The 21,600-nt window shown below is 38.5% G+C and overlaps 1 protein-coding gene across 7 annotated transcripts in view; it reads left to right on the forward strand.

The window, feature by feature from the left end:
• The window catches only part of RAI14 (retinoic acid induced 14), a 117,630-nt gene that overhangs the window by 83,497 nt on the left and 12,533 nt on the right, over positions 1–21,600 (forward strand). For 4 of the 7 annotated variants that reach the window (XM_034442418.3, XM_087888202.1, XM_087888203.1 and 1 more), the window contains exons 4-12: positions 8,322–8,410; positions 10,686–10,750; positions 12,453–12,510; positions 14,023–14,093; positions 15,815–15,921; positions 17,209–17,387; positions 18,854–18,882; positions 20,097–20,186; positions 20,748–20,831. In XM_034442418.3, coding sequence (XP_034298309.2) covers positions 8,322–8,410; positions 10,686–10,750; positions 12,453–12,510; positions 14,023–14,093; positions 15,815–15,921; positions 17,209–17,387; positions 18,854–18,882; positions 20,097–20,186; positions 20,748–20,831 — 772 coding nt within the window. The remainder of the gene's footprint in view (positions 1–8,321; positions 8,411–10,685; positions 10,751–12,452; positions 12,511–14,022; positions 14,094–15,814; positions 15,922–17,208; positions 17,388–18,853; positions 18,883–20,096; positions 20,187–20,747; positions 20,832–21,600) is intronic. The other 3 variants (XM_087888205.1, XM_087888207.1, XM_087888206.1) reach the window with 1 other exon arrangement.

Consider the following 21,600-nt stretch of genomic DNA (forward strand, 5'->3'; position numbering starts at 1 on the left):
TAAATGTTGGTACTGGAAATGACCAAACTCGCCCATCATGAAGGCCAACACTTTGCAGTCTCATGTTGCAGTCTGATAAAGTTAGACTCTGGTTTTGTGTATTTCGGAATGAGAATCCATTTCAGGTTTCTAATATGCAGGTAAAAATATTTGAAAGTTAAGGAAGATGAACCTGGAGGATGGCCTTGATGGAGAGAGGGAAGATCCATTGCCAAGACAAGCTATCTATCTATCTATCTATCTATCTATCTATCTATCTATCTATCTATCTATCTATCTATCTTTGAAAATATCTCAGACAAACATCTCATTCTCAAAAAGAGGGGAAGCATACACATTCAGACTTGCGAAATTCTCTTACAGTAGCCACTCTCATAAAAGTTTTAGGCCTAAGTGGTGTCTGTTTCTTGATCTGGTCTATCTTGTTAGGGCTGACAGAATTAGAGCCCTGCAATTCCTCTGAAAGGAAATATTTGTTACGTGCAAAGCACCAAATCATAATACTTGCATCTTTTGTCAGGCTTAGACATTGCAATGCAAAGCATCTCTTTCTTAGAATTTCCAGTTATTCCAGGATCAAGAAATAGTTTATTCCCGTGTACTGATAATACTGAAATTCTTTTTAACTCATAGGGAAGCAGTGTCTCCATTTGCATCTCACTTGGTTTCCAAGAGACTCCTATATATTTAAGAATGTAAGAAACGTAATCAAAAATGTATTGGAAGTTGGCAGGGTACATAACAAAACACCAATCTCTGCAACATCCTTTATTTCCAGGAATGTCTCTGAGCTCCATAGGTTCTTTTAGAAAATAGTTGGCTGCCTCCCAGGTCATTAGTAAAAAAATAGTTCCACATGTACAGGTTAAAAGGAAAAGTAAATTGAGGTAGCTAAGAATATCCTACTAGAGAAAACTACATAGGATTAGCTGGGCAGCATCCCTACCTGTTTAACTGGATCTGTCAGGATTAGTGCTAATTGTTGCCTCTCTTTTTTGTTTTAAGCCTGTAGTTAGGGATCAAGTTTCTGGAGATGTTCCACATGCTCATTAGGCTGATTTTTAAAAAAATCTTTTCGTAAATCAAAATGGAACATGTTTACAGGTTAGTTGTGTGCCTTATAACTAAAAGCTATAACTATAGCTATAACTTAAGTTATACTTAAGTTCATATGGCTGCACAGAGAGCTTTGCTTTTATCTAAATACTCTCCTTCCTCCCACCCCCAATAATTTATTTTTAGCAGAGTGAATTAATTCGTTAATACATTAAGAGAGAATTTATTATTTGGAAGTAGACAAATGTATGTTTTTCCTCCCTGCTCCTCCTTCTGGGGGAAGGAATATCTTAATTTCGAAGTTTCCTTTCCTTTCCTTTCCTTTCCTTTCCTTTCCTTTCCTTTCCTTTCCTTTCCTTTCCTTTCCTTTCCTTTCCTTTCCTTTCCTTTCCTTTCCTTCTTCCTTTCCTTTCCTTCTTCCTTTCCTTTCCTTTCCTTTCCCCTTCCCCTTCCCCTTCCCCTTCTCCTTTTTTTGCAGTTTTTGTTAAGGCCATGATTATAGAACCCATTTTAACTCTGGAAGATTTCCACTTACACAGATACATATTTTCAATCTTAGTGCCCACATCATGTCTTGGTCTAACTCTGAAGAATAATTCATTGTCACAGTTGCAGAGTGTCTTTTTCCAGATGTGGAAAAATTTTTCCTTTTTTACATTTAGGGATAAACAACTGGTTTTAAACAAGCCACCTTCATAGCCCTATAAAGCAAGTTGTGTTTCAGTTGAAGTTTAGTTCATATTAACCACAGTTTATTCTGTTTGGGCAACATAAAGCACAGGCGATTGGTAGTAAAAACATTTTGAACTTCTCAGGTGCATTGAAGGAAGGGGGGAGCCTGAGGTCTTCATGAAATACAGTATTTCTGTTAATAGGCAGTCATGATTTACTGAAATGTAGACAATGATGATTAGTGGAAAAGGAGACATTATAATGTCTTACTTGTGTCTATAAAGAAGTAGAATTTCTTGAATTTAAGAATTATTCATGCTATAGTTATGGTGGAACTATAGGAGCAAACTGGTACTGGATAGTGTTGCATTTTTGCTTGGTCTTGGTCTTAATTGGGATTGTTGTTGTTGCTCAATCTTTTCTTAAAAACCTGCAGTGTTGAAGCACCCACAACTTTTGAAGGCAAAGCTGTTCCACTGGTTAACTGTCCTCACTGTTAGGAAGTTTCTCCTTAGTTTTAGGTTGCTTCTGTCCTTGATGAGTTTCCATCCATTGTTTCTTGTCTTGCCTTCTTGTGCTTTGGAAAATAAGTTGACCCCTTCTTTGTGGCAGCCCCTCAAATACTGGAATACTGCCTATCATGTCACCCCTAATCCTTCTTTCCTATCCAAATGGCTGCCAATGAAAAATATTGAATTGAACTGGAGTGTTAGCTGTACAGGTAGTCTTTGACTTACGACCACAATTGAGATCAAAATTTCTGTTGTTAAGTGAGACATTTGTTAAATGAGTTTTGCCCCATTTTACAACATTTCTTGCCACAGTTGTTAAGTGAATCCCTGCAACTGTTAAGTTAGTAGCCCAGTTGTTAAATGAATCTGGCTTCCCCATTGACTTTGCTTGACAGAAGATCACAAAAGGCACTGGGACACAATAATCGTCATAAATATGAACCAGTTGCCAAGCGTCTGAATTTTGATCAGGTGTCCATGGAGATGCTGCAAAGGCCGTAACTATGAAAAAGAGTCATAAGTCATTTTTCTCAATGCTGTGAACGGTCACTAAACAAACCGTTGTAAATCAAGGATTAGCTGTAGTTAATTTACTCTCTTATATGAGTGAGACAACTCTGCACACCATGATCAAGGAATGGGGGAAGATACTTATGAAACTGAACCTAAGAGAGATCAGTTCTATGTTATTGCATCCCCTGGTTGAGTCATAATTGCATTAGAAACCAAGCAGATTCTGTTGACTTTTCTGAAGTTATGGGACAAATGAAGACTTTCAGCGAGAGAGGAAGTGAAAGGCATTCACCTCTCTTGAAATGACACAAGCACATAAAACAGATCCGTCTCCATGGCAGCCGTCAAAGGGCCTCTGCTATGATAAATAGTTTGTTATGGTTTTAGGAGCGATAAGCCATGTAAAGAAATGCTTGTGGGGGTCTTGGTCTCTCTAGTTTTATCACTGCTGCTGGAGAGGCGCTGACATCATTGCATCTTTATTTCTGCAATTTCATTTGTCTGTGCAGAGAAGGGTCCATCAGGAAGCTGTAGATCATTAACTTGTTGGCAAATTAATCCTGATATCTTGAAAGAGTCTGAAGCATTGCATCAGGAAAAGTCAAAGAAAAGGGAAGAAATAACCCTATTTTCCCTCAGAACAAGCCTCTAGTCCAGCATGTGGATTTCAACTCCCAGAATTCCCCAGCCAGTGGGGCATTCTGGGAGTCGAAGTCCACAAATCTTCAAACAGCCAACATTGAGATAACACTGCTATAGTTAATATGTTACCGTGTTTCCCCAAAAATAAGACTCCGTCTTACACTTTTTTGAACCCTGAAATAAGCGCTTGGCCTTATTGTCATGTGCTCAAAAGCCCGATTGGGCTTATTATCAGGGGCTGTCTTATTTTGGGGGAAACAGGGTAGTTTACTGTAAGTTTCATATGATGCTATTGCAAATAAATATATCTTAATCAGTAGTTAATGTGAAGCAAGTGGTGTGCTTGGTAGCTTGAAATAGCCTTTTGGGGGTCCTTGTAGCAACTACTATCTGTTTTACAGAGTTCTGGCCACAAAAGTTCATTTGCCAAGAATATGAAGAGCAGCTGATTCGATGACTTTTGATCACCTTCTTTGCTGCTGGAAGAGACTGGTGTCATCCATGAACTCAAAAAGATCCTAAAATGCAAATAAAGGAAAATATTTGTAGCTCAGGGTTGAAATGAGGGCTCCTTGGTGATCTCTGAGCTTGGTTGTTTTCTTGCATACATTTCATTAGCCAAGCTAAGCAATCAGCACTGATGATGTTACCTAGTTTGGGTAATGACACGTGTGCAAGAAAACTCAGGCTCAGATAGCACCAAGGACTCCTCGGATCCTAAAATCTCATAGAGTTTGAGAGTCTCATCCTAAGACTGAGATCTTATGTAAAAAAAAATTAAAATTAAAATTCTTATTTGAGGAATAAGATTTTGTGATGATGTAAGATTTTATTTTAATATTTTATTAGGAGGTTGCATTCCCCAGCATCTGCAGCAAATCATTCTATGACCCAATCTCTGGCAGCTGTCATCAGTAATTTGACTCCACTGATAAATCTGGTTACGAGGTCTTTAGACCACCTACTCTATGATGCAAAAATAGATTACATTATCCATTATGTGGCCCTTCAGATAATTTTTGCATTATGAACAAGTAAAGTACCTTTTACCTAGTCTTTAAATTCCAGAAAGGGAAGTTCATGTATATTATGCACATTTTACCAGCAGCCTTTTTGTTTGTCTCTAAAATTCATTACAGTGAAATGTGTTACACTTGGCACGGTTTCTTTCACAAACAGAGAAGTTGGCATGAAGATTAAATCTGTCACTGCTTTAGCCAAACTGTTGCTATGCAAGTATTTTAATTAAGGCAGATACTGCTGAAATATAAACTCTCCTGAAGTGTGTTTTGCACGTTTCTGCGACAAGATATCTCTATCTTGCATATGTCTTTTGAGTCTAATATATTTTATTTTGTTTGAAAATTTTTATTGTGTTCTGTCTTAGCAGAGTTAGAAGCTGGGCTGTTGGTGAGGACGTGGTCTTTCCTCTAACCATCCATGTTTAAATGGTTCAGGGAACATTTCATGGGAACAAACTGTTTTAAAAATTCATCCTGTTGGAGTCTTGGTAAACAAGTTTATATACTTGGTCATTATTTCTCATATAGAGTAAAAAGCTTTTTCTTTCAGTGAGTTCTAATTTATTTCATAAATTCCTTTGTGTATAGAGCTGTTTATAGCACAAAGTTGCTTGTGTGAGTTTTCTTAATGTTTGAAAACACACTACTAAAAAACCAAAGTTCTCACAAGCCCAGGTTTCCCATGTTGTGTGCGCTGGGAACCAGAGCATTAGTTAGACATGAAGGAGCATTATCATCAATTATTTCTGTATAACAAAACCCTCTTCCTCCAAGGTGCTTTTTCAAAAGGCAAATGGACTATATTTTTTTCCCTTGAGGAGGAAAAAGATGTTTCACTCTTCCTTAAGGGGAAGCAGTCCAATTGCCTTTTGAAAAAGCACCTTTGAGACAACCATGACCTAGATGACTGAAAATAATCTCCATAGACATAAAACTAGGGGTGCAATCCAGCAGGTTCTGACAGGTTCTGGAGAACCGGTAGCGGAAATTTTGAGTAGTTCGGAGAACCAGCAAATACCACCTCTGACTGGTCCCAGAGTAGAGTGGGAATGGAGATTTTGCAATATCCTTCCCCCAGGAGTGGGGAGGGAATGGGGATTTTGCAGTATCTTTCCCCTGCCATGCCCACCAAGCTACACCACACCCACCAAGCCACGCCCACAGAACTGGTAGTAAAAAAAAAATAGAATTTCATCACTGCATAAAACCCCTTCCATTTCCCATGGAATAACAGGTACCAAAACTGCTGCCATTACATAATACTCACTCTTTCTGAGGGAGCTGATGAAATGCCTATGATGAAGACAACATTTTATGAATTTGAAGAGGTGGACTGTAATCAAAGTGTTTGTGAGACATACAGGTTAACCTTTACAACACTGAGAGGTTCTATTCTTTCTACCATAAATTAACCCAGCCATTTGGAAACCTGATACAGCATGACCACCTTTAGTGACACAATTGACACAATCAACTTGATGAAATGTCTCTTTAGCTCAGAGGGCACCAAGGAACCCACAGCTACAAGCTTTTTTTTTTTTTTTTGCTTTAATTTATATCCCGCCCTTCTCCGGAGATTCAGGGCAGCTTACAATGCGTTAAGCAATAGCCTTCATACTTTTGTATATTTATACAAAATCAGCTTATTGCCTCCACAATCTGGGTCCTCAATTCACCTACCTTTGAAAGGATGGAAGGCTGAGTCAACCTTGAGCCTGGTGAGATTTGAACTTGCAGTAATTGCAAGCAGCAATACCAGTGCTTTAGTCCACTGTACTACAGGCTCTTCTCTGTATTTAGCTATTCAATAGCTACAAATAGCAATAGCTATTTGTAGCTATTGAGCTACAAATATTTTCTTCTATTGAACATTCAGCTTCCCTTTGCTTTACACGCCTGTATATGCAAGGATTGGTCTCAAAATTATGTTTTCATCAGTGTCATAACTGCAAATGGTCACAAAATCAGGACTACCTGTACAAGCATCTATTTCTATATGAACCAGATTTTAGATTGACATTTTATTGGAGTTAAATGTTTTAATGTTTATATACTTGTGTACATAAACCATTTTGGGAGAGTTTTGGCATATAAGATAACTTGGAAATCATAGTGGTATCTGTTTGGAGAAGAGGATTGGTTTGACAACGGGATATCGTTTGGAATGATACTTTGGAATTAAATATGTAGTGCCATACAGTTTTAGCATCCTCATTATCTTTGTATATGGACTTATATCAATGGAGTCCTTGATGCTTTCTGAGCTTGTTTATTTCCCTGCAGATGTCTTCAGTGCTCTGTTTGCAGTGGGGAGTGGGGTTTGCTTTCTGTTTTATATACAGTAGCTTCACCTGTCAGTATTGGTGGGAGTGAAGTTTTCTCCTTGATGGTTCCTTGATTAGGCTTTTGTTTATCTGAGTTGGTAGTGCTTTGATTAATGTAATGTTTACTGCTTGTTTGTGTGGTGTTAATCTTCGAGTTAACCCTTGCTTATCTGGGTGTTGATTGCCAGTTGAGGAGGTGTTCTAGTTATATGAACATTTTATTTCTGATTTATCAAAATTCTGCAGAGAATTGTGTATTTCTTTAGGAAGGAAAGTATCCCTTTTCCATAAGATTCCAGAGGTCTGTAATCAATGGATCTTTTCAATTATGAGTTTTTGTAATGTTGAAATGTCAAGTATTATTTAATGTGCAGTTATAACTAGGGTCAGAACAGGCGTTTCACAATCCTAAACATCCTGTTTTTTAAAAAGGTTTTAATTAAGTTATTCTGAAGGCCTCCCCCCCCCCTTAGACTTTTGTAGGAATATAATCTTTTTTTCTCTGTGTTTGAAATGTTTTAATGTGGAAGACTTTTAATTCGCCCTAGAGTTAATTTCTCTCCTTGGCTATAAACAAAGTTGGTGGTCTTAACAAATCATCGGAGTTAAGTTTCAGATCTTTGTTATACTGAAAATTACTAACTGGTTTATTTTTGCTGATTTTATTAATGAAACCTTTAGCTGCTTTCCATTATTCCTAAAAGCTTCCAAAAGTGCTTATTATAGGGTACTAAGAATGTTTTTGAGAGGCATCTGCTCTAAGCTTTTTAATTATGCTTTTTTTATGAGCATCATTCTGTTAAGTGGGTCAAACTGGACCTGGGGAAACCTAAATTTACCTCCCTCCTTGGCTCTGAATTGTGTTGAGTGACCCCGAGGCATTCAATACTATCTTGCAATTTAATTTCCATCTTACTGTGAGCACAATTCCTTGAGTTCTTAGAATTAAAGTAGGAGATACATATTATTTAAGTAAACACTTTCTAAGGCAAAATTAATGTGATCCAACAACAACATTTTCTTATCACTTATTATGGAACTGGCTAAAGACAGAACAGAACAGGACAGAACAGAATACTTTATTGGCCAAGTGTGATTGGACACACAAGGAATTTGTCTTGGTGCATATGTTCTCGGTGTACATAAAAGAAAAGATACATTCGTCAAGAATCATAAGATACAACACTTAATGATAGTCATAGGGAAACAGTCAATATAAATCTTAAGGATATCAGCAACAAGGTTACAGTCATACAGTCATAAGTGGAAGGAGATGGGTGATAGGAATGATGAGAAGATTAATAGTAATGCAGACTTAATAACTAGTTTGACAGTGTTGAGGGAATTATTTGTTTAGCGGAGTGATGGCGTTTAGTCCTTGTGTCTAATTGTTCTGGTGTGCAGTGCTCTATAGTGTCGTTTTGAGGCTAGGAGTCGAAACAGTTTATGTTCAGGATGTGAGGGGTCTGTAAATATTTTCACAGCCCTCTTTTTAACTCATTGCCCTCATACAGGTCCTCAATGGAAGGCAGGTTGGTAGCAATTGTTTTTTTTATAATTGTTATAATTCTTTCTTTCAGCTTCCATCTTGCTGCCTCTAAAGGATATAGTGAATGTCTCAGGCTTATGATTACACATGGTGCAGAGGTTACAATTCTGGATGGAACAGGTACTCAAATTATCTGTTTAATGTGAAAAGATATGACGTTTGTATGCATGCATGGGTGCGGATGGGCATATTCCTCTGGCATTCTTTGCTTTCGTGGCACATAGCAATTGTAAAAGCAGAGGGATAGAAGGAAGAATCACTGCCAAGGCAACAGTTGGATAAAGGAAATCTGAGCCCAGGCCAAACTGTTACGTATGCAAACATCTCAGACAAGCTTCTCTGAGTTCACACAAAGAAGGAGAAAGAGGCACATTCTGACTTGCAAGATTTTACTACCATAAATGTACAATAAAATTTACTATAAATTTACAATAAAAGTAGTATTAGACTTTATTTGGTTCCTTAGATTCCTTAGTCTGGTCTACCTTGAAGGGTTAACTTCTACCTTCTTTAGTCTAGAACCCTCCAAATACATTCATTTCCAGCCAGCCTCCCATGTTACTTAAATACATTGGAATATTCCAAAGTTAATCAAGTATATGGATGTGGTTGAATTGACACACATGGATGTTTTGGACCTATATATGGATGTATGGAGATAAGTTCAGCGTTCTCATATCTAGTGCTGCACAGGTATGTTAGACTAGAGTTCACATTGCAGTTAATTGAACATTTGTGTTGTAGCCAACACTTCTGGAGAATGCAGGAATGAGAAAGGCTGCATTGTGCTAAATTATTATTATTATTATTATTATTATTATTATTATTATTATTATTAATATTTCTATGCCGCCCACTCTCCGAGGACTCTGGGCGGCTTACACCAAAGACAGTTTACTAAATTGCATATTGCCCCCAACAATCTGGGTCCTTATTTTACCCACCTCGGAAGGATGGAAGGCTGAGTCAACCTTGAGCCGGTGAGATTTGATCCGCTGATCTGCTGAACTAGCAGTCAGCTGAAGTAGCTGCAGTACTGCACCCTAACCACTGCGCCACCTCGGCTCTTTAGTCTGTTTCCGGTAAATATTTGTATTCTGATTAATAGTAGCTTTCCAGTATCTCAAATTAAGCTCCCCAGTTGACTTAACAAGAAATGGCATGAACTATATTTAGTTATTATTATTAATGCATCCTGCTCATGAGTTCTACAACTGTATTCTGTTCTGCCCCACAACCTTGTCTTGTTTTGTTTTGTTTTGTTTTGTTTTGTTTTGTTTTGTTTTGTTTTGTTTTGTTTTGTTTTGTTTTGTTTTGTTTTGTTTTGTTTTGTTTTGTTTTGTTTTGTTTTGTTTTGTTTTGTTTGGGATGTACCATAATTTTTAGGACTTTGGCCAATTTATCTCTCCTTGGTTGATTCTTTCAGTACTATTTGGTATGACAGGAGATGCTTGCTCCAGGTCCCACCTGCTAGGAAGTATCATTTAGCAGGGCCCAGGGGGAGAACTATTTTGTGCCATGACACATGTCCATCTTAAGGAACATTACCTTTCTGGAGATTAGAATGGTCCCAACCTTAAAGCCTTGATGATTTGGTTCTGTACTTGAACCCGAGGTCCTAGATTTCTGGTGGAACCCATCATCTGATTGTGTTGACTGTATGATGTTTCTGGTTATGTTGATTGTATGTTGTTTTTGTAGTTTTTTCTTGGCAGGCTATGTACTTTATGTGATTTTTTTATGTGGCTTTATTATTTTTAATATTGCGAGCCACCAAAAATCATGTGGTTGAGATGGACGGCCATATACCTCTAATGAACAAACTAAATGCAGTTTATGATTACTCTGACTGGAATCAACGTATCTTTTAGCCAACCCACATTCTACAAATACTGAAATCTGAGGGCAAATTTTCTGCAAATTATAGCTTGCTCTTTGGTTTCACTACTTCAGATTCTCTGAAGCCCATCTCTTTCTGTAAGATGTACACGTAGCATTTAAGCAAGGTTTAAACCAAGTACAAATGGATGAAGGCAGATATTTTTTGTTTTCATTTAATGGTACTTAATCTTGGAGATAGGGAAGAGAATATTCATACATTTGTTGATTATGTCTGGGTCTGCTTATATCACTCGTATAACTCTATGAGGGAGACAGGCGGTTTAAAGGTGAGATGGATGGATGGATGGATGGATGGATGGATGGATGGATGGATGGATGGATGGATGGATGGATGGATGGGTAGATAAGTAGATAGCTGGATTATATTTCAACAGTATGCTTCTGATTTTTTAGTCTAAAAACATACCCACTTAGTACTTCAAGCTAAGGTTTTGAACATTCATTTCATTTCTAGTGCTATTTTCAGTGAAATAATTATGAAATATTTACATAGGGCACAATGCTTTGCATCTTGCGGCCAAGAATAACCATGTTGACTGCGTCAAGAGACTTCTCCAGGTGAGGTGCTTTATTCCCCGTCCCCCCGTCCCCCCCCAACACTTCTGGTTTTCTGATTAAATGCCAGCCTACATTAAGCTTTTCTCTGGAAATAGCCAATTAAATGGATTTAAGAGTTTCCAACAGGGCCCATCTAAATCACTGAATTATTTTAAGCCCAGGGCTTGTGAGTAGAAGATCCTTAGATTATATGGTTGTTTGCTGCTTTCCTTTGCACCACAGTTTAATGGTGCTGCCTGCTCTATATTTTCTTCTTGCTTGTATGATCTAGTGGGTACAATTCACATGAAATGCCATATAATTGCATGTACTGGGAGTGGTAAATGTTAACTTTTAACATCTGACAAGTATTATTTGATGTCAGGCTAGAAGCAGGAGTCCTCAAACTTGGCAGTTTTAAGACTTGTGGACTTCAACTCCCAGAATTCTCCAGCCAGCATAGCTGAAGTCCACAAGTCTTAAAGCTGCCAAGTTTGAAGACCTCTGGGCTAGAGAATAAGAAGAGCTGCAATTGCCTAAAGAAATTGTTTGTTGTGGAAAGTGCTAGATTTGTTAGTTGAAAGTAGTGATCGTCCAGTTTCTTAACATCTGATAGCAAAGCTTAAGCCATGAATCAAGCTCTTTATTTTTACAATAGGGTGGGAAAATCTTCTTGCCTGGATTCTGGTATAGACCCATGCCATTATATGTTGGTATCAGATTTCTATACAGTTTTCCACTTTTCCCAAAGTTGTACACTACAGAATGAGATGGAGAGAAGGGCAGTCTCTAAAAATCCAATATATTGTCTCCTGTGAATGGAGTTCAGTCCTCTGTCCAATGTTGTCATATCTGCACTCCTTTCTAATGTAGTAGACTCACCATAGTCTTTAGTCAGCATTTTTTGGGTAGGACTGATATATAGGGGGTACAAAACCACCTACTAAGTTCAGAACTGACATTGTGTTCAGATGTTGAGCAGGCATGAACTTGGTTAGCACTCAGATAAGAAATCTTCAGGAGATCCCAGCGCTGTAGCCAGTCCAATCTGAAAGCGTGCTGGAACAAACCAGTTAAATTAGAAAGACTGAAGACTTCCTAAGAGAACCGAAAAAAAATGACTTCCCTCAAAGTTACTACCGTTATACCACCCTTTGCGGTCGCATGATTGCAATTTGGGTGCTTGGCAGCTGGCTATAAATTAAAGCAGCTGCATCTTTTTCATGCTTACAAGCAAGCCCTAAAAAGATGTAGTTTTTTTTAAAGAGAATAGAATAGAATAGAACAGAACAGAACAGAATAGAATAGAATTTTTTATTGGCCAAGTTGTGATTGGACATACAAGGAATTTGTCTTGGTGCATATGCTCTCAATGTACATAAAAGAAAGGATACGTTCATCAAGAATCATAAGGTACAACACTTAATGATAGTCATAGGTTACAAATAAGCAATCAGGAAACAATATCAGTATAAATATAATTGCTTCACCTCTTGCAGCCTTGCAACTAAGCAGTGTTGGATGATCAAGTCTGCAAAATGGATTTAATCCCTTTCTAAAAACATTCAGATTAATTTTGCCCTGAACATCTAGTTAATTCTGGATAAGTCTCAAAACTAGTTTGATACTCACCCCAAAAACTTTATTCCAGTACAGTAGTGCAATTTACCTTTCAAAATCCTTCGTGTATTTAACTAAGGCTCCTTTTTTTGTCATTCTACAGTCCAAATGTCCAGCAGAGAACACAGATAGCTCGGGAAAAACCGCTTTACACTATGCAGGTATTTATTACATAATTATCTTGCTTCTCTCCATTGACATAAATCTAATATAATTTGTGCCTTCTGCTTAAAGTTCAGTAAGAACTTTGACAAACAAGAAGGGTAAGACTGAATTGACTACATCAGGTCACTGATTATCTTAACTGCTTTCATTATATTCCCATAGTCAAGATGGGGTTGAATGAGCTTTGCTGAGTAAATATACAATGGAACCTGATAGAGGTAGTCCTCACTTACTGACCATTTGTGAAGGACTAAAATAACAACGATGCTGAAAAGATAATGTTATTTATTTATTAAAATTATTGGCCTTTGTGGTCCACTTACAACCTTTGCAGTGTCCTTCAATCACGTGATTGCCATTATAGCTGCACTATCTTGGGAAAACATGAGGCTGCTACATTGATGTGCTACATGCTCTGAAGCACCCTTTTGACTTCAAATCTGAAGCACTGCATAGTTCTAGCAACAAATTATGTTGTTGCTAGAGCTTTGCTGGCTGAGGAATTCTGGGATTTGAAGTCCAGAAGTCCTAAAGTTGCCAAGGTTGGAGACCCCCTGGGCTAGACCATGAAAATGTGATAAATATAGTCACCTGGTGCAGCTCCACACTGAAGTGACTTTCTAAAAGGGCTTTAAAAAGAACTAGTCAACCCATGGCACATTGTTTCAGAGTTACTTCTTTACCTAAACAGACAATCAAAATGACAACAGATGGACAAAATAGCACTGAAAATGGGGGTGACTGTGGGGTCCCATAGATTCCTATAGGGACGCTGTCATTCTGGTGGGAGGGGGGGAGGCTTGGAGGATTTCTATATGGAGTTTCTGTTTCTATTCCTTGCTTTGCCTGGCTGTAATTTTCGGGACCTTGGGAAGGGGGAAAGGAATGTGCCTGGAGCCAGCTGCCTTATCTTGTCTCTGGAGAAAAGCAGCAGAGTTGCCTTGGAGACCGGCGTTTATCACCTTCTTGGCTTGAGTTTCCTATAACATCTTCACACCTCAGGATTGGCTCAATGATGAATTGGACTTTGGGAGATGCCCTGTCTGCAATGGCTTAATCTAACGTTTTGAGCGGGAAAACTTAGTTCCTGCCTACATCTCTTGCTATCACAATCTTCCAATAAAAGTTCCTTTTGAGATGGTTTCTGTTTCAAGAGTTCTGCTTTCTTGAGAAGACTGGTGAGGCAGGACCTTACAGCGACTTCCAAATTTTTGCTGGCTTCCCCATTGAATTGCCTTCTGAGAAGCTGATAGGGAGCGCTGGAAATGATCAGGGGGCTGTGACTGATAGCAGGAATGCAACGGCGTTGAAAAGCCACAACTTCGCCAAATTTTAATTTTATAGGAATTACAAGTTCCAGATTTTGGACACATTCTTTAGGTTAGCCCGTTTGAGGTGCATTGTTTCAAAAATTGTTGCTCGGTTTAAGTTTACAAACTGACAAACAGGGGAATTTAAGAGTATATACTGCAGATCTTCTAATTTTGCAATTCTTTTTTTCCCTTAAGCTGCCTCTGGCTGCCTTCAAATAACTCAGCACTTGTGTGAACACAAGTGTCCAATTAACATCAAAGATGTGGTATGTAATTATGATTTCATTGGCATTTCTTTTATCCGTTTAAGTTTTTAAGTGTCTTTCAGTTCCTGAAATATTATTAAAACCTAGTTAGCAATTTTGTTTGGCGTTCCTTATTCTACCATTTTTTAATAATTTTGCAGAAAAGGAGCTAAAGGGGCATGTCCAGATATCCCAACATAGATATTTATAATCACTCATTTCACTTTCAGAAGTGCTGTTATTAACTAGAAAGCATACAATCAAAAAAGCCATCTGCTATATAAAGTATCATCTAGCTTTTACTTTGGTATCTGGTTCTGCACCAGGATTAGAAATTCAGAAGGCATTAATGAGAAACGTTCATCTAAGTATTAAAAGGATAACATTGCAATAATTTCATAATGAGAGGCAAGTTTAATGCTGTTTAACAACTGGCAGTCATGGGTCATATTTATTTCCATCTGATGATTATTGCCATTGTAACTTCTTTATTTATGCTGTTCTGATTCCATGTCCGAGCTATCTAACTTCATTAAACTTCTTGGTTCATTTTTCTTACTTGTTTTATGTAAAGCAAGCCATTCAACTCCATTCAGAGAAAGAAGATTGAAATTAGCTTTCGAGCAAAGCTGGACTGCCAGTTCTTTCCACGATATCTCTATGCATAAAGAACAACAATAATGACAATCTCACACAACTTTTCCTTTAGTACAGGGGTGTCAAAATGGTGGCCCTGTACATTACACACAGATACATTACACACAGGCCACGCCCACCCCAGTTCCGCGAATGGGGAAAACGTCGCAAAACATCATGTGACGGCAACGTGATGCGGCGAGTTTGACAGCCGTCCTTTAGTATTACCTTTCAGTCCAGTAACTGGGTGGTTCTTTTGTTGAGTTTCAAGTTATATACACCAGTCCCATGTGCATGAGAGCAGCAGGAGCTGCTTAGAGGTTCTGCTTAGGTTCAGTAGATGGCAACGCTTGGTCAACTTGTCTGGTTTGAAGATAAGCAGGAGCAAACCTGATTAGTATCTGGATGAGAAACTTATCAGATAAGACCAAGCTAAAAATTAGACTATAGAGTTACACTCTTCCTTCCCCCCATGATCTCCAAAAATAACAATAAATATACACAATACCTGAATTGACGGGATGATTCCATGCATACTACTGTAGGATGGGTAACAATTCTAAGACAATGGGTAGGATAAATTTCATTGCAAGGAAGGTATGTAACATTTGGGTACAAAAGATCACTGAGATAAGATTATAAAGCTGTATATGATGGACAAGGTTTTTCATTTTGTTCTGGGTTTTTTATTGGAATACTTCTTGTTGGTATGTTTTTTAAAGTAATACATCTGTTTTTTGGGTTAGGCGACAGTTGTAATATATACTCAAAATGACCAAAAAAAAAAAAAAAAACTATGCCATTTTTCTCTGCACTCAAGAGACTTTCTGAAGATAGCAAGTGAAAGGTTGAGGACCACATGTGACCCTAGAGCTGAAGGTTGCACGTGGCATGTGGCAGTAGGACCACTTCTACACTAGACTTTTGATAACTGATGAAGTGTGTAGAGTTTCTGCACAGCTAGCTTCTAAATAAGGGTTGTATTCTATTGTTTCCAGTTTCTGGATGTTTCCAACTTCTGTGGTGTACATCTTATTATAAATGTGTTGAATTTGAGTTCAATTGAATAATTAATAGGTTATAATTTGTTTCAATGTTTTCTCCAGGATGGAAATACGCCTTTCTTCCTGACAGTACAAAACGGCCACTCTGAAGTATGCAAATACCTTCTAGACCATGGGGCAGATGTCAACTCCCGGGACAAAAATGGAAGGTAGGCTGAAATGGCAGGTTCCCCATCTTCTTTAGCAGTAACTAGCAGTCTATCGCTCCTAGTCACTCCATCAGAATATTTTTTTCTAGAGTAGGATTGAAATTAAAAGACAAATAGTATTTATCAGATTTACATGAGAATCAACCTTAAGAGATAAATTCATATTTTTCCAAATGTTTGCCAATATCCTTAATCAAGAAGGAAGGAGATCGTACTCTTTTGCTGTGAGAAAAATACTGATATTCCCTCAGTTTGCCCATTGAAGCTTCTCCTGAGGCTTCAATGTAATTAAAAAACGTATATTTATATTTATTAAAGATCCACGAAGTTATACATCATGTTTTATATAAGGCACAACTTCCCTAGTGAAATTAGGGAAGTTTTCAGGAAACATTTCCTCATAGCCTGTGTGTGGAAAATGTTTCAGCTTGTTGTAGCTATCCATGTTCCTTCTGTGTAGTTTCTATCATCAGACACAAAGTATACAAAGGTACACGGTGCCAAAAATCTATAGACTGAGGATAAAAGTTGTTAATTGCTGATAATCATGGCAAATACAGTATAATCCCCTGTTCTGGCATGCTTCTAGACAGTAGTTGTTGAGACATGTTAATGGGAAGTGTTGGTTCTCACTTGCCTTCCACAGGCTTCTGAAAGACATCTCGTTAGCCATTATGGAAAGAGAATGGTGGATTGACAGGACTTTGCCTGACTTAGTAGGCCAATGTCAAAATATGTTGTGTGATACTACATATGATTGGTATGGGATCCTGTCCTTTAGAGATATCTTGTCCAACTAGGCACTGATGTGGGCATGAAATGGACAATCTTTCCCTGTGCAGATGTATTGAACTACAATTTTCATTAACTGTACCCAGCATGTTTTAGGAGTTGTAGTCCAACACGTCAGGAAAGCTCCAAGTTGGAAAAGGATTACATGAGAAAGGCAATATTGGCACAGTACATTTTTAAACTAAATAGATTCCAAGCAAAAGTCTCCTTCACTTGAACTTGTGATTTCATCCAAGTCATTTTTTTTTTTACAACAAAATGGAAATGTTTTGTCATGTTCTCTTGCTTATTTTGGTTTCCCAGTTTATCTTATAGCAGCCATGAGATTTCCTAATGATCTTTCATCAAAAAATACAGGAATATAATATAATATCAGCCTAAACATATCTTAGGCTGATCTGGGGCGTTATCACATATCTTCAGTTACTCTGGGGCTGTATCATCTTGACACAGGCTCATGCTCCCCTTCATGGTTAGTCTTCTTAATTTCTGTAGAACTGCTTTGATGCTGGCCTGTGAAGCTGGAAACCTGAGCATTGCTGAAATCCTAATCCGAAAAGGGGCGGAAATAAATTTGGCAGATGCACTTGGACACAATGCCCTACATTACTCCATGCTTTCTGAAAATACAGGAATTCAGAGTCTCCTTCAATCCAAAATGGTTCAAGATGCTGGTATGTGCACGCTTCTTAAACACTTCTTAAAATATACAAAGGAGGCCATATAAGTAGTGTATGTAGTCACATTGTCCCACTGTCATGGGATCACCACTTATGAACTTCTGCTGGCTTCCCCACTGACTACTAGTCAAAGACCAGCATTGAAGGTCACAAATGGCAAACCCTTGACCACAGGATGCCGCTTGCAATGTTGTAATTGCAAGGCAGTTGCCAAGCACCCAAATTGTAATCTAATGACTGTGAAAACAATGGTTACAACTATGAAGATTTTATGTCTAGTGAACATGCTTTGTTGTGTACCTTCCCCGCTCCCCTGTCTCTGAAAGATGGCTCTTTCAGCTTTTAATCTGTCTGCCTCTTTGTTCCCTCCATCCGTCTCTAATTCTTCTTCTTCCTTCCTGTTGGAGAGGGGTTCTTCCCCCCCCAAAAAAAACCCAAATCCAATGTTTTAAATATTTAATAGGCCAATTGAGAATGTCTCTTGTTAAATTTTCTTTTTTGTACTGTGCTTTTAAAGTCTCTTTAAGCTAGGGTAGCTCTGCATCTGCAGATAAACTTAAACTGTTGCCCATCCCCCCCCCCCCAAAAAAACCTTGTTAGTCTGTCTGGCAGAAGAAAAGATGCTGACTCAGCCATCTTATGTATCTACATAAATCTTCTTTGTGTACAGCGGAGTAATTAAATGCCATGGAGTACAGTGTGTGTCTAGTGTTATACTTGGATTGCTTCTTCCTCTCAGTGTACATAATAAAATAGTCAAGGCTTGAAAATATAAATGTAAGTAGGATTATTTACACATCTGGTGTAAATTAACGATATGATTCCAAACAGGTGTGTATATGATATGGTTAAAAAATAGTCAAGGAGAAACAGTAAAGTTGAAGTTCTGCCTGTCTTATATATGCATTGCACCTCTGTAGCTTCCATCTTGATGGGACGCAGTGGCTCAGTGGCTAAGATGCTGAGCTTGTCGATCGAAAGGTCGGCAGTTCAGTGGTTCGAATCCCTAATGCAGCGTAACGGGGTGAGCTCCCGTGACTTGTCCCAGCTTCTGCCAACCTAGCAGTTCGAAAGCATGTAAAAAATGCAAGTAGAAAAATAGGACCACTTTTGGTGAGAAGGTAACAGTGTTCCGTGCGCCTTTGACGTTTAGTCATGCCAGCCACATGACCATGGAGACGTCTTCAGACAGTGCTGGCTCTCGGCTTTGAAACGAAGATGAGCACTGCCCCCTAGAGTCAGGAATGACTAGCACGTATGTGTGAGGGGAACCTTTACCTTTAGCTTCCATCTTGACTTTTTTGAACATACCCTATGGACCCCCAACTCCAAATGTGTCCGTTTGCACCCCAAGTTATACTGAAATCAGAGAATTGACTAAAATAATGCTAAGCTTAGGATGTTGGTTTATGTGTCTTAGCTATATCAATCAACTTCAATGCAGTCTTTCTTTTCTGCAGATGCCAAGTCACCAGTCAAGTCAAAGCAGGTAAAAAAGAAAGAAAAATAGAGAGTGGCTTAATAAAGATAAACTTTATATTTAGCATAAACAAATGCCTAAGAATTAAAATTATGATGAAAAATTATTTGTAGTTTTTTAGAACTTTTGGAAATTTATCCAATGTGCGTGTGAAACAATTGTGTGAGTCTCCCATTTCTGAGTCACACTGGGACAGTTTCATTGGAACTGCCAAAAGAAGAAGACTAGGCATTTAACCATCTTTTGCAGCTGGAAATTATTGTAGATTTTCCACACTGTGACAGTTTTGTGGAAGACTCAGGATATGTAGAAGGCATCTTTTTGAAGAAGGCCGTTTTAACCCATTTGAACATTTTTGGACCTCCTTGTAATAAAGTTGGAAAAAACTTTGTTCTAATCTCCTTGCAGTCAAGCTGGAGGAGAAAGCAGAATGGGAGTTTCATACTTGTTCACATAACAAATAAACTATAATCTACTTGGCTTAGAAACCATTTCAATGTAACATGCCTAAAATTCTGAAGTAGCTGCTCAAGCTTTATTGGCTTTCAGGGACGTCTTTGGCCAATTCTAAGAAGGTGCATAAAATGGTCCTGTTTCCTTTGAAAGTCATGTACAGCTTCTAAAGTAGGGCTGGTATCAGGCACATCCAATTGTTGCAGTTATAAATTATTGGTTTATTATGTTGAGTTCCTCCATTCCTATTTTGTGGATTCCAAATTTACAAAAGATTTGGAAGGCAGGTAGGCAGACATGGAAGAAGATTGTGGGTACTGATACTGATGATTTGGCGTGCAGAATGTTCAGTTATATATTTTGCATAGATATAGATATATATAAAAGCGGAATGATCCAAGAGACTCCCAAAAAAAAAAAAAAAGGTTCAGGAACAGGATTGAGAGGATATAATCTGTCTCTTTCTGTCTGTCCTGTGACAGACAAGGCAGGGATCAGGAGGTTTGACAAATGGCTTGAGGCTGTGAATAGCCTCTGAAAACATGGCTCAGTAGGGAGGGGTGTGCCTTTATTGACTTCATCAAAATGTACAGAGGCCTGAATTAAAAAAGGAAGCAGGATGAGCTCATGCTTAAGCATGTGTCACATCCTCACAGCAGTAAGGCAAGGCGTGAATGTGTGTGCGTTTTTAATGTTGTTGAATAACTTGTTAACACAATCCTTACTAACAAACTAACAGACCTCCCTTTTCTGGCCTGTGAAACTTCCAGCATGATCAAGCCTCTAAATTAAGTTCAGAAAGAAGTGGAACTCCAAAAAAACGCAAAGCCCCTCCACCTCCTCCCATCAGCCCTATCCAGGTAAACAACCAAGTCCAGCTTGAACGGGGTTGCTATGTATAGAGAGGGAGGGGTAGAGGAGGAATGTCCTGTTGGGAATTGATCTGGTTAAATTTGCTTGGTGCAAATCCCTCTCTGTCTCTCTTTTAAATATGTGAGTCTCATGTATCATGAGTGAATTCTCATCAGAATAGAAATAGGACAGACTGTTGTTGGAGGGGGAAAAAAATCACATATTAATTGCCACTTTGCAGAGAGAGGAGTTGAGATGGGACAGGAACCTAAGTTTAGACTACAGGAGCTTATAAGAGTGACCTCCGAGGCTGTTGGCTTGCCTTTTAACCATCAGCTGAAGTTTGTTCTTAGACATGCATAAGCAGCTTTGCACATGGGAGCCCATGGCATTTTAACAAAAAGTTTAATATTAAACCGAGCGGTTGCTCAGACGATTGTTTGACTGCATGCCTGCTGCTGACAAACAATGAGGGCTATGTAGTCCTGCTTATCTCCAACTAACAGAGAATGATGACTTCGGTGAGCAAGAGGAAATTTGTGTCCCTAAAATGCATCCATCTCTTTCAGCTTGCTGACCGTTCATCATCACAGGCAACAACTTCAACCCCAGCATCTGGGAAAAGCCAGCTCTTCACCCAACGAGGATCTAAGGTATACTGGGTTTTTTTTTTTTTTCCAATCTTGCTTGAAATGAAATATGAACATTGCCCTGTTTGTAGGACAGCCTCTCCTATTGGGCTTTCCAGATATATTGGTTGCCCCCTAGGAATGAGTTGTGTGCTCAGCATATTTGAGGAACACCTGATTGTGGAATGCTGTCTTAGAGGATTGAGCTATGTGACACAATGTTTAATTAGCTCAAGTTGGCGAGAAGTTTACTGTTGTGCAAGGAGCGTGGACAGAAATAGATAAAACTAGAGAATTCCAGCTTCTAGTAGACTCTGAAATGTTACCTGTCCATGAAGTTAAATGAGTCACTTAAGGCTACAATGGGAGATTACTTGTGGGAGGATGGCCACACATCAAATGGGCTAATGGAATTCCCTTCCAAGGGGCACTAATGATAACATCCACTGCACAAATCCAAGTGACTTCACAACACGTGACTTAGCTAAGAGCAAGGAACATCTCAAGTGTTTTAATCAGCTGGCTTTTAAGATTACTTTGGCTAGCATATTTAAAATAGAAAATTTTAAAGTGACATTTTGTCTAAATAATGTTGCTTATTAAGCAATGAATTTTACACTTTCTTCATTTTCTTTGACACTTTTCCTTGCCAACTTTTGTCGTTATTTATTGAAAGCGCTTCTACCCCAACTTTCTGTACCAAATATCCAAGATAACTTGTGAAAATCGGAACACAGCAGCTCAAGTACATAAGAACAGCCCGCCTACCCCATTCACCAATGCAACACTGGTT

Source organism: Pantherophis guttatus, chromosome 2 (genome assembly GCF_059756535.1).
Source record: "Pantherophis guttatus breed Tessera chromosome 2, ASM5975653v1, whole genome shotgun sequence".
NCBI lineage: Eukaryota > Metazoa > Chordata > Lepidosauria > Squamata > Colubridae > Pantherophis > Pantherophis guttatus.